The 14,040-nt window shown below is 40.5% G+C and overlaps 1 protein-coding gene across 3 annotated transcripts in view; it reads left to right on the top strand.

Annotated features, from left to right (window-relative positions):
* Nucleotides 1-14,040, top strand: part of HELZ (helicase with zinc finger) — a 172,381-nt gene that overhangs the window by 107,465 nt on the left and 50,876 nt on the right. For all 3 annotated transcript variants that reach the window (XM_006110581.4, XM_006110582.4, XM_006110583.4), the window contains 3 exons: nt 1,289-1,436; nt 10,977-11,160; nt 12,357-12,585. In XM_006110581.4, the coding sequence (XP_006110643.2) occupies nt 1,289-1,436; nt 10,977-11,160; nt 12,357-12,585 (561 nt within the window). The remainder of the gene's footprint in view (nt 1-1,288; nt 1,437-10,976; nt 11,161-12,356; nt 12,586-14,040) is intronic.

The following is a 14,040-nucleotide window of genomic DNA, read 5'->3' on the forward strand; positions in this document are numbered from 1 at the left end:
GCTATTAGCCAGGGGATAAAATGGTGTCCTTGGCCTCTGTTTGTCAGAGGCTGGAGAGGGATGGCAGGAGACAAATTGCTTGATCATTGTTTTCGGTCCACCCTCTTTGGGGCACCTGGTGCTGGCCACTGTCGGCAGACAGGATACTAGGCTAGATGGACCTTTGGTCTGACCCAGTACGGCCGTTCTTATGTTCTTATTGATAAGAAGATCATGTGAGACCGAATCAAATGCCTTACTAAAGTCTAGGTATACCAGGTCCACTGCTTCTCTCTTCTGCACAAGACTTAATTAATTAAAATTAGTTAATCAAGACATTAATTAAATACAGCCAGCACAAAGAATTAATTAAGTAAGTAAAGCCAGCACCATAATTTGTACTCCTTGTTTATAATGACATTCTTTATTAAATGCTCACATGCTATTTTGTGGGGCAGGAAGGGTAGGGGAGGTTCTTTTCTTGAGTCTTCCTCCCATAGCTCCTTACCTCAATCTCCTTGCCCAGCCAGTCCCAGTCTCCACCCAATAGTTGTTCCAGTCTGTTTGCCCTCTGTCCCCAGGTCTGGCTCTTGTCCTGTTGCCTGACCAAAAGAAAGCTTTCTTCTCTTCCACAGTCCCTATCAGTAAGGGGAGCATTGCTTTGACATCTAATGACCTGTACCACAATGACTTGTAACAATAAATGTGGGGAAAGCTCTACTCACACCCTGCAGCCCTCGACTAGAGCATGCCCAGTGCAAACAAAATCTTCAGAGATTTAGCTGCCATTTGCTAACAACTCCTTATGAACAAGTGCAAATGGAGGTCTTTCAAAGACTCAGAACTCAAGCAGATTTGGGCAGTTTTTGACAGGAGCAGCTATAGTGCTGCTGGTATCACACCAAAATGATATTGCTGCCCAAATTCAAGTCCTTGCTCAAAGGTGTGGATGGGCTAAAGCTTCTAACTTAAATAGGCATGAGAATTTTAACCCGGGCAAAAGAACATTTTGAAACGGTTGAACCATTTGTGGTGCAGCTCAGTCTGAGGCAGATATCTGCCACAGAGAATTTCAGTCTGAATGATTAGAGCTTGACAACAAAATAGGAAGTGTTGGGCGGTCATTCGGTGGTACTATCAGTGCTACCTATCATGTAGAAACATCACATGACAGAAATCAGTCAGAATGAATAAAAATTTGGGCTTTTGTTTCAGTATAAAATACTATTTTCTTTGATTCATATTTATCTGTGGGCTGCAAGATTCAATGTAAATTCCACATTTTATCCCATGTTTTGCCTCATTGCAGTTACACATCTGACCTTTTCTACGAGGGCAAATTGATGGCAAGTGGAAAGCAGCCAGCACACAAAGATTTCTACCCTTTGACATTCTTTACAGCACGTGGAGAAGATGTGCAGGAGAAAAACAGTACAGCTTTCTACAACAATGCAGAGGTAGCCTTTCTTTGCTTTATGAAAAATCTGAATTCCTTGTACACTTAAGCATTTTATGTGTCACAATATCTGTTGTCAAATTGCATATTTTTATAGGGTTTTTTAGCAACTTCCTAATTGGGTTATTTATGTAGTGTTGTTGTAGTCCCAGGATATTCAAGAGAGAAGGTGGGAGAGGTTATATCTTTTATTGGACCGACCTCTGTTTGGTGAAGGAGTTCGAAAGTTTGTCTCTCTTACCAACTTATGTTGGTCCAATAAAAGAGATTACCTCTTCCACCTTGTGTCTGTGTTGGCGTTTGTTTCATATAGATAGATGACATAAATTATCTCTGCAGGTAGCATATTGTGCAATGTGAATATGGAATGTAGACGTAAGCACATAGACTATGATCCTCCAAGCTGCTCTGTCTCTACAACTGCACAAACCTCTTATTTCAGTCAGTAGCATTCCACAAGGTGCAGCTTACATGAAAAGCTTGTAATATCTTGGGCACAATTTGTAATCACTGGTTCACTGGATTTAGCTTCTTTTCTTTTTGCAGATTGGCTGCAGATTGCTTATAGTGTACTCAGGGTTGTTCATTTACTCAGAATTATTTGCCCAGGAGTTTCTATGACATTGTAATAGTTGACATTAGCCACTGTCAGAAAATGGGATACTGGGCTTGATGGACCTTTGGTCTGATTCCATATGGACGTTCTTATGTCCCTGAGGTACTGAGAAGCTAAGTGACTTGTCCACTGTAATGCAGGAAGTCTGTGACAGAGCAGGGACTTGCACCTTAGTCTCCTGAGTTTTAGTGAAGGGCCCTACCACTGGACCATTTTTCCTCTCTAGCTAGACAGCAAAGGTCTAATAAAAGCCAGTTTAAAACTTTGGAAGGATTCCCATGGATTTAAACAAGCTTTGGGATCACAGTCCTGCTCAGAAGTGATTTTTCCAATCATCTATAACTTTTTATTAGCCAATAAGTATTTTTCACATATTATATGTTTTCCAGAAAGACTTTTATTCTCACACCCAAATTCAAAACTTATTTCTCTTTTGGCGACCATTTTAAAATGTTAGAGACAGAGGGATTCTATTCTGCTCTCCTACATGTTGTGTAACATGGACTTGACCCAAACCTCGACCCCACAAACTTTAAATCCCAATTCAGATTTTGTTGTTTTAGGTTCTTTTCTACTAAACAGTGGCAGAACAGATTTTTCTTAAAAGCTTTAACAACAAAATGACTCACTTTTGAAACTAAGCATGGAAAATTTCAGCCCCAAAGGAAATATTTTCTTAAAATATATGAGAAAATGAAGACAGAATTATAACTGAAGCTGATCTGCAGTTCGACAACACTGTTTATTATAAACCATGTAATATAATAGTTTCAATATACATCTTCTATCTGTTAACCATAGTGCACTTGGTCTGACGGGCAATTTTAAGATAGTTGTGCCGCATATGTTTTGGTTTTGTTTGGCATTGTTTGTCAGTGAGAGATCTGTTGAAATAAGAAGCTCCTGATAATGTAGCTGAACCCTAACCACCAATGACTTTAGGACACATCTCTGAACAAAGAAACCAAAGACTACTGACTTTTCTCATTAATGTACCAGCATCTCTTCTTCAACAGTGAAAAAGGTTGTGAAAGATCTTAAAATATCTTCACTGCCATGCAGTTCAGTCACTGAATGAAAATTAAGTCTTAGCAGCAAGAATAAAAGAGAAAAATGGCTTAGTACTGATAAGAAAGGTTCAAACAACGAAGGAGCATTTACTTATGTTAGGTTTTGCTGATTAAAAAACAATCCCCACATTTTTATTAGAGCATAAGCTTTCATGGGCAAAGGCCCACTTTGTCAGATGAACGCACTTTGTCTTTGCCCACGAAAGCTTATGCTCCAATACATCTGTTAGTCTATAAGGTGCTGGGATGTATCCTTGTTGCTTTTGCAGATCCAGACATGGCTACCCCTCTGATACTTGACACATTTTTATTAGCACATTCAGTGTTACAATGGTGTCTGCTGGATTACAGAAGTGTAAAAACTTATATTTATGAAAAGCATAAGATTTCAGAACTGAAAAATATACTTCCAATTTTTATTGATGGTGGTAATTCTAAGCATATATCCAGAAGCAGTGGCTTAGCAGAAGAATTTCACATAGTAGCTAAATAAACCTGCAAAGAGACTAGAATAGTTTTTATTCAAGAGTGTTTTGGCAATAGAATAGACTTTTAAAATTATCTGAGAATTTAGGAACTGCAAAGGTTGGAAGACTTGCAGTTAAAATATTTTCACTGTCTGTACGCACATCTAAAATCTGTAATGTTTAAAACAAATTGTTCCTGGCTGTGGTAGCAACTTTTATCTTTGCTGACTAGCTGGGATGTATCTGTTTCATATTTTTGTCCCTTTGCCAAATGCAACAAAAGCTTAGAAGGAACAGTATAACGGTACAAACAACTTTGTTACCTGTTGACAAAAAGTGTACAAACTTGTGAGTATGTTTACTAGAGAGGGTTACACATGAGCATATTGCACACACAAGGAGCTTCTTACATTCTTCTATTCTACCCCATAAGCTCCTTTTGTGCCATCCTGCAATCCCCTTCTATTTCAAGGACTCTACAAATTTACCTTTCGCATTCTAGGAACTCTGTGGCTGTGTCTAGACTGCATCTCTTTTCCGTAAAAGGGATGCAAATTAGACACATTGCAATTGCAAATGAAGCGGGGATTTAAATCCCCCCGCTTCATTTGCATAAACATGGCTGCCGCTTTTTTCCGTCTCGGAGCTTTGCCGGAAAAAAGCGCCAGTCTAGACGCGAATCTTTTGGAAAATAAAGCCTTTTCCGAAAGATCCCTTATTCCTCTTAAAATAAGGAATAAGGGATCTTTCAGAAAAGGCTTTATTTTCCGAAAGATCCGCGTCTAGACTGGCGCTTTTTCCCGGCAAAGCTCGAGCCGGAAAAAAGCGGCAGCCATGTTTATGCAAATGAAGCGGAGGGGATTTAAATCCCCGCTTCACTTGCAATTGCGATGTGTCTAATTTGCATCCCTTTTACGGAAAAGGGATACAGTCTAGACACAGCCTGTGTGTTTCCCATTTCCCCTCTCTGCCTCATGCCAGTAGCTCAGTGGCCTTCATGTCAAGATCTCCCATTCTTCTCCCTATGCCATTGTGCCCTCCTGGTTTCCACTGTCCCACCATTCTGATTTCTGTATGGGGGTGATGGCCAGAGCTGAGATGGTGGGTATTTATTGTTATGGCAGGAGGTGATGATGGCTGCCATCAATCTGTTCTTTGACCTGAAGATACTTATGCAGGTGGTGGAAGCTGCAGAGTCTACTGACCATATGCCAGGGCCTCTGCATGTCCTGTATTTCCCTCTTCTGTTTTCTAGTTCCACCAAAGGCATCTGTCCTTTGATGTCTAGGAAGATCCCTGAAATTTTGGAATTGTTTTGATTTGGTGTTCCAAAGTTGTCCTGCTACATTTAAAAAGACAAACAGATATGCAGTCAAGTTGCATATAAAACCTCACTTTGCTCAGCCAATAATGTAGTGCTTAGTATACTCAGATTAGCCTGATTGGCTCAGCTGGGTGAGCCTGGTGCGGTCTCTGGCTGGGACACACTGTTGTCCTGATTAAATTCAGGCATGTGGAGAAACTGCTGTGTGTTGGCAGAACCTTTCTAGAATCAGTGAAGCACCTGATGGGTACAGCGAGTCTGCCTGTGCATGTGAAATGTCAGGATTGGAGTCCAAGACTCCACGGAGCACTTATTAAATAGGTACAACCAATTTTCTGTGAAACTGTTACAAATTGAATTGACAATATTTTGACTGTATTTGTACACAAATCCTGCAAACCTATTTGTATGGCAGTCACATAATCTACGAGATTCACATTCTGTGCTCACTACTCATATTACTAGTATGGAAGCTAATTTGTGCTCATCAGCCTGTGGCATAGGAAACATGCTAGGAAGTTAATGTGAAAATTTCACGGGAAAATGTTGAGTATTACAATAAAAGTTCAAAAAGTATGAAGTGGGAAAAAAAGTGAAACAATAAAATGAACATTTCTGGGTGTATCAATTCATTAGTATGGTTTGGGTCAGAGATTTTTGCGCCTGATGGGACCATTCCCCCTTATCTAGTCAGACTTTAGGCATAATAGAGCCCATAGAACCTTACCAGTGTTCTCAGCATTTAACCCAGCATCAGAGCCTAAGAGAGACGTCTATCCATTCTTGATTTAAATACTCCAAGTGATGGGGAATGGGGAATTTACCCCCTTTTTAGGTAATCTGTTGCAGTTGTTAATTACCAGAACACCTATATAAAATAATCACAGGGCCACATCCCCATGTGGTGTAATAAAGTGCGCCATATATTAATGGCGCTTTGCTAACTTCCACCACCCTAGTATCTGGCCCATAGTTTGGTATATTTCTTACTAGGATGGTCCTGATCCTGCAAGACATTTTCTTGTAATTTCTGTTCCATAATTTCATGTAAGAGTGACTGCATTTTTTTATTTTATGATATGTACCCATTGCAACTCATATCCGTTTAAATGTTCATCAAATATTTCTCCACAGGCAGTTAAACCCGGCCTACTGATTTGCAGGCTAATGAATATAAAGGAAACAGGCTGACTTGTTTTTAACAGCCCAAGCCTTTACGCAGGAATTTCGGGGAGGGCTGCTCTTTTGTAAACACAGACTGCAGTTGCTTTAAATATAAAATTTAAAAAATATATATTTCGTGCTGCTCTTTAATCCCCATAGTGATATTTAAATCTGTTTTGAATAAAAACCACCACAACTGGATTATAAGGGACCATATTTTATAAAGGTTTTATTTTTAAATAATTTTCATTTAAATTTAAAATGGTCCCTTATTTTCCAGTTATAGTCCAGTTGTGCCTAAAAAACAATTTCAAAAATAAATATGAATTTAAACTAGAATAATATTAATGCAAGGAATCAGCCCAGTTGCAGTGAAATTGGGCCATTTCAAAGTAAACTGAAAAGCTAACGATAAGTTTCATCAGTTCGTCTGCTGTTGCTTTATGTTGGCATCCTAACTGGTAGCCATCTTTGCAATGAAAAGAACAAGTCTGCTGCCAAGGGGTATGTCTGCACTACAGCTCTATTTCGAATTAACCTAATTCAAAATAGTTAATTTGAATTAAGCTAATTCGAAATAGTGCATCTACACACAAAAACTATTTTTAAATAGCGTTTTGCTATTTCGAAATAGCATGTCCACACTGAGAGGACCCTGAACCGAAGTTAAGGCTGGCCGGAACCAGCGCCGGCAGAGCATCAGGTTAGGACTTAGACTCAGGCAGCAGCCCCACATGCTAACTGAGCTCCGTGCTTAAAGGGACCCTACCCCCACCCTGGACAGACAGTTCTCAGGGTTCCCCACTTGCTTGTCTACCTCGATGAGGGACAGCAAAGCAGCCCTGTCTGGGAGTGCCCTGAGTGGCCACACTCGGGACACCACAGCACTCGGCCACATGGAGCCAGAGCTGCCCCCGAGCACGCCAGTGCGTCTCGTGGGGTCGTTGCCATCAGACCAGCTGCACTTGCTGCAGGCTGCCATCTGGGGGGAGTGTATTGGGGGTGGGCTGTCAGGATCCAGGAGGCCCTGTGAGAGAACGTCCACCCCGGTCCTCCCCACCGGGGGCTCTTGCTCCATTCCTCCATCATGTCCTTCCTCTTACCCCTCCCTAGCTCCCCTTCCTGATGTCAAACTAAAGACACTTATGTTCAAAAATAGAAACTGGGTTTATTGAACAAAACTGGGGGGGGGCGGAGATGAACCTCTGGGGATAATGGGAAAAGGAGGTGGGAGAGGGGAAGTGAGAGGGTGGGAGAGGGCTGGGGGAAACCTGGGAGGAGGGAGCTGGATGGGAGAAGCAAGAGGAAGAAGGGGGAGGGCCCAGGTTTGGGGGTCTCGCTGGACCAACTTGATTTTCATGCAAACCTGCTTCTAGGTTCGCATATGGCCTTTGGTGGCCAGGCTGGCAGCTATCTTGCCATAGACAGCCGCATTCCTCTGTCTAGTGCGGAGATCATGGACTTTGGGGGCACCCCTCTTCCCCCAAACATGAATAAGGTCCATGATCTCCACCCTGGACCAGGAAGGTGCCTGCCTTCTCCAGTCCCTGTCAGGCTCCTGGGAGCTGGCAGACTGCTCCTGGGGAGCAGTGGAGGGCTGGCTGCCAGTGGCTTGCTGGCTCATGTTTTGGGGCCACTGGGTCAGGGGCCCCGGTGGCCACTGCTGGCTCTGGGCTGGCAGGCTTGGAGCTGGCACAGGCACTGTGGCCAGAGTCTACCATTTTAATGGCTCCGGGGCTGGGGGAGAGGAGAGTAAGTTTTCCTGGTTCTGCCCAGAGTGGCCACCAGGGCTCCCTGGGAAGGGCCGGAGGCCCCTTATTTCGAATTAAATGTCTACACAGCACTTAATTCGAAATAGTTATTTCAAATTTGGCGTTACTTTTCGTAGAATGAGGTTTACAAATTCAAATTAAGCGCTCCGCTATTTCAAATTAAATTCGAAATAGGGGTTTGCATGTATAGACGCTATTGAAGTTAATTTGAAATAATGGCTGTTATTTCAAATTAACTTTTCAGTCTAGACAAACCCAAGCAGCGCTAATCACCTGACGCCTATGAGACATGCAACAGGGCCCAATTTAGTCCAATTGTATCCTATATCTGGGGTGCCCAAGATGTCGATCACTGTTGACCAGTCGATTACAAGCAGTCAACCAGTGGATCATGAAGCAGGCCGAGTAGCCCACTTCCCTGGCTGCCCTGGATGGCTACAACAGAATCATCCCCTGTCTGGCTGGGTCGTGGCTGCGGCAGCCTAGCCCAAGCCATGGAAGGGGCTGGTAGCTGCCCCGCTCCCGCACCTGGCCTTGCTGTTGGGGAAGGTGGGGGGGGGTAGGCAGAATCAGCCCCAGCCTTCCCCCGTCTGGCTGGAGCATGGGGGAGGGTGGCTGGGGTAATTTGGGGGACCATGGAGGGTGCATTTGCACCCTTCGCATCCCACCCATCCCGCATGGGCCTGCAACCCTTGTAAAGATAACTGGGTGGGCAATGAAAAGAATGTAGAATACTTGTAATTCTTACTGTGTAATCTTAGATTCTGTGATGATGTTAAGAGAATGGGCTTGAAGCACTGTAGGAAAATTCCACTGATTAGTTACCATGCTGATGGTAGCTAGGTAAATGTTTATTGAATGTAAGTATTAAAAAAAGTTTTACAATAGTTTTAGAAATATTTGCAACTGTGTGTCAATATCTCTACCCAGTGCCTGTCAGAAGGGGCTGCTGTCTTTGATACTGCCTAGTAGAGAATCATTTTGATGATGTAAAGTGGAACTGAGAAATAGGTCTGTTCTGTGTCATCAAGGCAGGCGCTTCATGTTTTAAAAACAGTTTTTAGGCATGATCAGGATAGATGCTAATATCATCAGTTAACTTGGAATTGTAGGTGGCCAATGGTTCCAAGCATCAGGCTCAGTTTCCAGTGATTGTGAGTTCTCAAAGCCCACCTTTTTACCCAGGCCTTTGAGTAAGGGCTTGCATTAAAGATGCATCAAATCTAAAATAGGTGTAGGGAGGGGATTCTTCATTTCCTCCTCTTACTGGTGGTGGCTGGTAATTAATTTGGGAATTGTCTATTTTCTGCCAATAGTTGACAGCATAGTATGAATTTTTTATATATATTTTTAAGATGTGACTGTGCCCAGAGCACATGTTTTATAAATGCTCATATAAATAAATTACAGTAGAAGTTAAAAATAGAAAAATTTAAAAATTGCTTTAGAATAACTTGGAATATTTTTTAAAACATAGCAGTTGGAGAAAGGGTTTTGCCATTGTAACTTCAAACAGCATTTCATGGCAAACATTTGATTAGCTGTTTTACAAGTCTAGTGCTTTCAGTGTAGAAACCCCCCGGCTGGAGCTGTTACAGAACCTATAAACAATACGACTAACATTCTGTTTGGGGAAAGAATTGGCTCCTAATTGTTGAGGAGGCAGCATGGTCTAGTACTGTGGTGTCCAACCAGTTCTGAAGCAGTAGCCAGTATAGTGGCTACTGCTGTAGCAAACTAGCCACACTCAACCAGCCAAATATCCACGTTGTTCAAGCCAACTAGCCACACTCAACCGGCCAAATAGCCACAAGTGGCTACTGGCTAGCATGTTGGACACCATGGGGTCTAGTAGATAAAGCACAAGGCTGGGGATCAGGAGGTCTGAATTCTATTCCTGGTTTTGCCACTTCTCATCTTACTGAACCATGGTCAGATCACTTCCTCTCTCTGTGCCTCTGTTTGCCCTCCCACCTTTCTGTCTTTCTGTATAGTCTGAGTTCTGTGGGCAAGGACTACCACTGTATGTGTATATACAGTTCTGGCATAATGGAATTCCAATCTCTGGGGCCTCTAGCAGCTGCCATAATGCAATTAATAAGCAATAGTTATCAGACATTTTATCATTTTTCATTTATTTTGATGAATCTCCAGACCACTGAAAATTCTCATTTTCACTATGAAAACATTCTATTGTATTAATGGCTAGATTCTGCTCAGTTTAATATCTGCAAGAATTTTGCCACTAATGGGAGCAAGATTAACCTCAGATTCAGTTTTGTTGCCTCAAATTACTAATTATTAATAAAGACATATCTCCAATTCCCTTGCTTCCTCCTCATGACAAAATAGCTTCAGTTGGTTGAGGCCAGGTTGCAAAGGGCACTGGCCAGCCTTTATATCTAATCTGATTGCCAATCAGTAGTCCATGGAGCTTTTGATTTATAGCCTGCATAGAGTTAGCATATCACATGGTGCTGAAAACAAATATAGACTGGGCTTCCTGATGTATTTCTGCTGTCAAAAATGCACACCTGCTATGGAAAGAGAAAAGGGTTTATTTACAGTTTATTCATATACCCACTGAAGTTCTTTCCTGGATTCTCCATTACCATCAGTCTTTCTCAGTGACATACAGTATGCTTTCCCCAGTAGAACTGATAGCAGAGGCAGGTGCGGTCTTATGTGACAGAGGAGCTTGTTTGTGTGTCCTTTTTCTTTAGATTCCAAAGTATTACATGAAATGTACAAACAGAAAGTAAAAATAAAAGCTCTGTAAAATGTGTGTATTTTCCTAACACATCTAGATAGGGATATAAGCCAAGTTCCTGATGCTGCAAAGTTTAGCATGAGCCTAACTAACTATCTTAGTAGTTAAGCATATGCTTAAGTGCTTTGTTGGATTAGGGTCTTAAGGAATATTTTGTCATAGAAAGCTTTTGTTGTAATAGGAATTTTTACAGTTTTCCAGAGTAATAACTGCAAACACAATTGATATGGTTGTAAGCTATAGTGTTTTGAAATGTTGGTATGAAATACAATAGGAAGTTTTTATGTTTTACTAAGAAGGTTTTATATAAAACTCTTAACACTATTTTTGATGGAGTTTTTATTATTCTCTTTTTAAGGTATTTGAAGTAGTGGAACGTGTTGAAGAATTGAGAAGAAAATGGCCAGTAGCTTGGGGAAAGTTGGATGATGGCAGTATAGGGGTTGTAACACCATACGCTGATCAAGTGTTCCGAATTCGGGCAGAACTTCGGAAAAAAAGATTATCTGATGTCAGTGTAGAAAGAGTGCTAAATGTTCAGGGTAAGTAGGCATTACATGTCTTAAGGATCGATCTGCTAATAAAGATAAGAAAGTGAACTGTAGTCCTAGTTTCTGTCTGTAATTTATCAATCTATATAATTTTATAACAAGTGACATAAGAGGCCTTTTACAATAAGCTTGTTAATGGTGGTCTTCAGATTTCACATTCAAAATGTCTTTGGTTAGACTTTATAATTAGAGTATAGTAGTAATTGCAATTTAAACAAAAGAATAACATACAGGAGATGCTGTTAAAATGATCTTGGCTCAGAATATAAAGAGTAGATAATCATATACAGTCAGTAATGTTGGTGTGACAAGCTCTGACTAGTACACATGCTCATTGGATATTATGAATGCATGATTTGTGAAATACATCATTTTTCAAGATTAAAGTTTTGTGTAAATGGAGGCAAAATATATGGATTTTACAATTGATATCTTTATGTAGCTTCAGCAATGTGCTACATACTTTGCAAAAAACTATGGAGACGGGCTATAAAAAAAGCATACGCCTCCCCCCCCCCAGAGTGTTTGCAATCTAAGGCCCCAATCCTTGGACTCTTATTCCCACATGGTGTCCTGCTGACATGAGTAGGATTCTGCAGGGGCAATTCCTTTGCAGGCTCATGTTTTAAATAGACAAGGAGCAGACTAGTGTCTGCAGTGTAGCAATTGGCAAGTTCAAATAACTGAGCAGAAAAGAGCAGCACATGTCTTATTAACTTCACATAGGTAGAAATTTGTATTCATGGCACCTTTATGGCATTTTTATTTGCTAAGCTGTGAAACAGAAATGGCTGAAATGATGTGCATTTTTCCTCCAGAACAGCCTAATTTTTATAAGATGTAGAATTTAGTGTAAATTGGTACTGCACCTAATACTGGCTGAACTAAAAATATTGAGAGGTGTTCAGAACTTTAAAAAGTTCTGGAGTGCTTAAAACTGTCATGGAAAACAAGGATTTTAAAGAATAAATTGCTCTTGCAATTGAAGTATTCTTAATAATGCATAAATGTTAAACTCTTATTATTCTTGCACAAATCTCTTTATTTGAAGAGTAGCTAATGGCTCTCTACAATTACTTCCATGTAAAATGTCAGGTTTGTGAAACCTGTCCAGCAAGTGTCATTTGGTTGCATTACATCTGAAAATGGCTAAAATTATTTGAAACTTTCATCTCTCTTTTCTTTAGGAAAGCAGTTTAGAGTTCTGTTTCTCAGCACAGTGCGAACACGGCATACGTGCAAACACAAGCAAACGCCGATCAAAAGGAAGGAGCAATTACTGGAGGATTCAACAGAGGATTTGGATTATGGTTTTCTGTCCAATTACAAACTTCTAAACACTGCCATTACAAGAGCACAGTCCCTGGTAGCTGTGGTGGGAGACCCAATTGCTTTATGTTCCATTGGAAGATGCAGGTACAGCATATGTGTGTTCTTTAAAATTGGTCTGCTTTTCAAGCTTCAAAAGTAAATGAGTTGCATTTAACTAATTTAATTGGAGAAGCATATATAAATTTTTATACCATTTTATATATAATCCACTAAACAAAACTGTTATTAAAATCAGTTAAAATTGCTCAGGTGAGCAAATTTTTAGGTAAAAAGCCAGGAAAACACTAAGTTCTTATCCATCCCTTGTTGTCTACATCCGTGGTTTCATCTTGTCCATATTATACTATTGATCTCCACCACTCACATCCCTTCTCTTCTGTACTAAAGGTGCAACTCTTAACTCCAACCACGCTGAATGCTTAGAAATCAATGTTTTGTGATTGTTGGCAGAGTTGAGTTGTAATGTTTAAATGGTTTATTGTGTATAGTGTAGATTGTGAACTATTTGTAATGTTTCCAGTAGTGTAAATCAGGTGATGTAATAAGGTTGTGTTGCATTTTGTTTTTTCAATAGTTGGAGTAAAGGTGGCATGTTTTGTGCTTCCAAGGAGTAAGAAAGGAAAAGGTGAAAAGTCACCTTTCATCTATCTCAGTGAACTTCAGAGTCTAAATAGGATAGTAACATTATTAAGCACATGGCAATTTTTTTTCTTTTCTGTCCTTTTAAGTAAGTGCAAAATCTCTGTGAATAGAACATAAAAGTAGCTCTATTTTAAAAAGACAGAATGCAAAGTTAAGGTACTTGTCTACCCAACTAAGAAGTGACCACAGTATGTTAGGAAACACTGTCGTCTTTTAGGACTCTGGTCCTTTGAAATGATTTCAGGTAGGGGAAACAAAACTTACAATGTTGACAAAGCCTGATATGAACTTTCAGACTGAGGAAAAGGCAAGATAAAGGATGGCGTGGAGGGTAACTAGCTGATGAAGTGAGGTAGTAGGTCAGGGAAAACTGCAAATGCCTCTACTCTTAGGGAAAGCATCACTGTTTACTCATTGTCAACCTGGCTTTGGTTCTTACCGAAAAGAGTAAGAGCCTGCATTTCTATGTGTAATAAAGGGTAATTGACAAAACATTCTTATTGTGTTTGCTAATTCTGTACTTGATACCAATAGCCCAAGGCCCTACATTTCATTTTCAGCTGTTTTTAATATGCTTATTATAACAATACATGTTCAAAAAAACCATTGCAACTAAATTTGAACATTCAAAAATAGTATGATTTATTACTTAACTTTTGTTTTAACAACCATCATGGCAGTCATGTGAAAGTGGAAAGTTGAAGCCACTGTTCTCTGTAAAGCTAGAATAATCCAAGTGGGAGCTGAATAAATGACTTCCCGATGATGCAAATGAGGAAATGTGAATCATAGAATCATAGAATAATAGGACTGGAAGGGACCTCGAGAGGTCATCGAGTCCAGCCCCCCGCCCTCAAGGCAGGACCAAGCTCCATCTACACCATCCCTGACAGATGT

This window comes from Pelodiscus sinensis, chromosome 20 (assembly GCF_049634645.1).
Source record: "Pelodiscus sinensis isolate JC-2024 chromosome 20, ASM4963464v1, whole genome shotgun sequence".
NCBI classification, from domain to species: Eukaryota; Metazoa; Chordata; order Testudines; family Trionychidae; genus Pelodiscus; species Pelodiscus sinensis.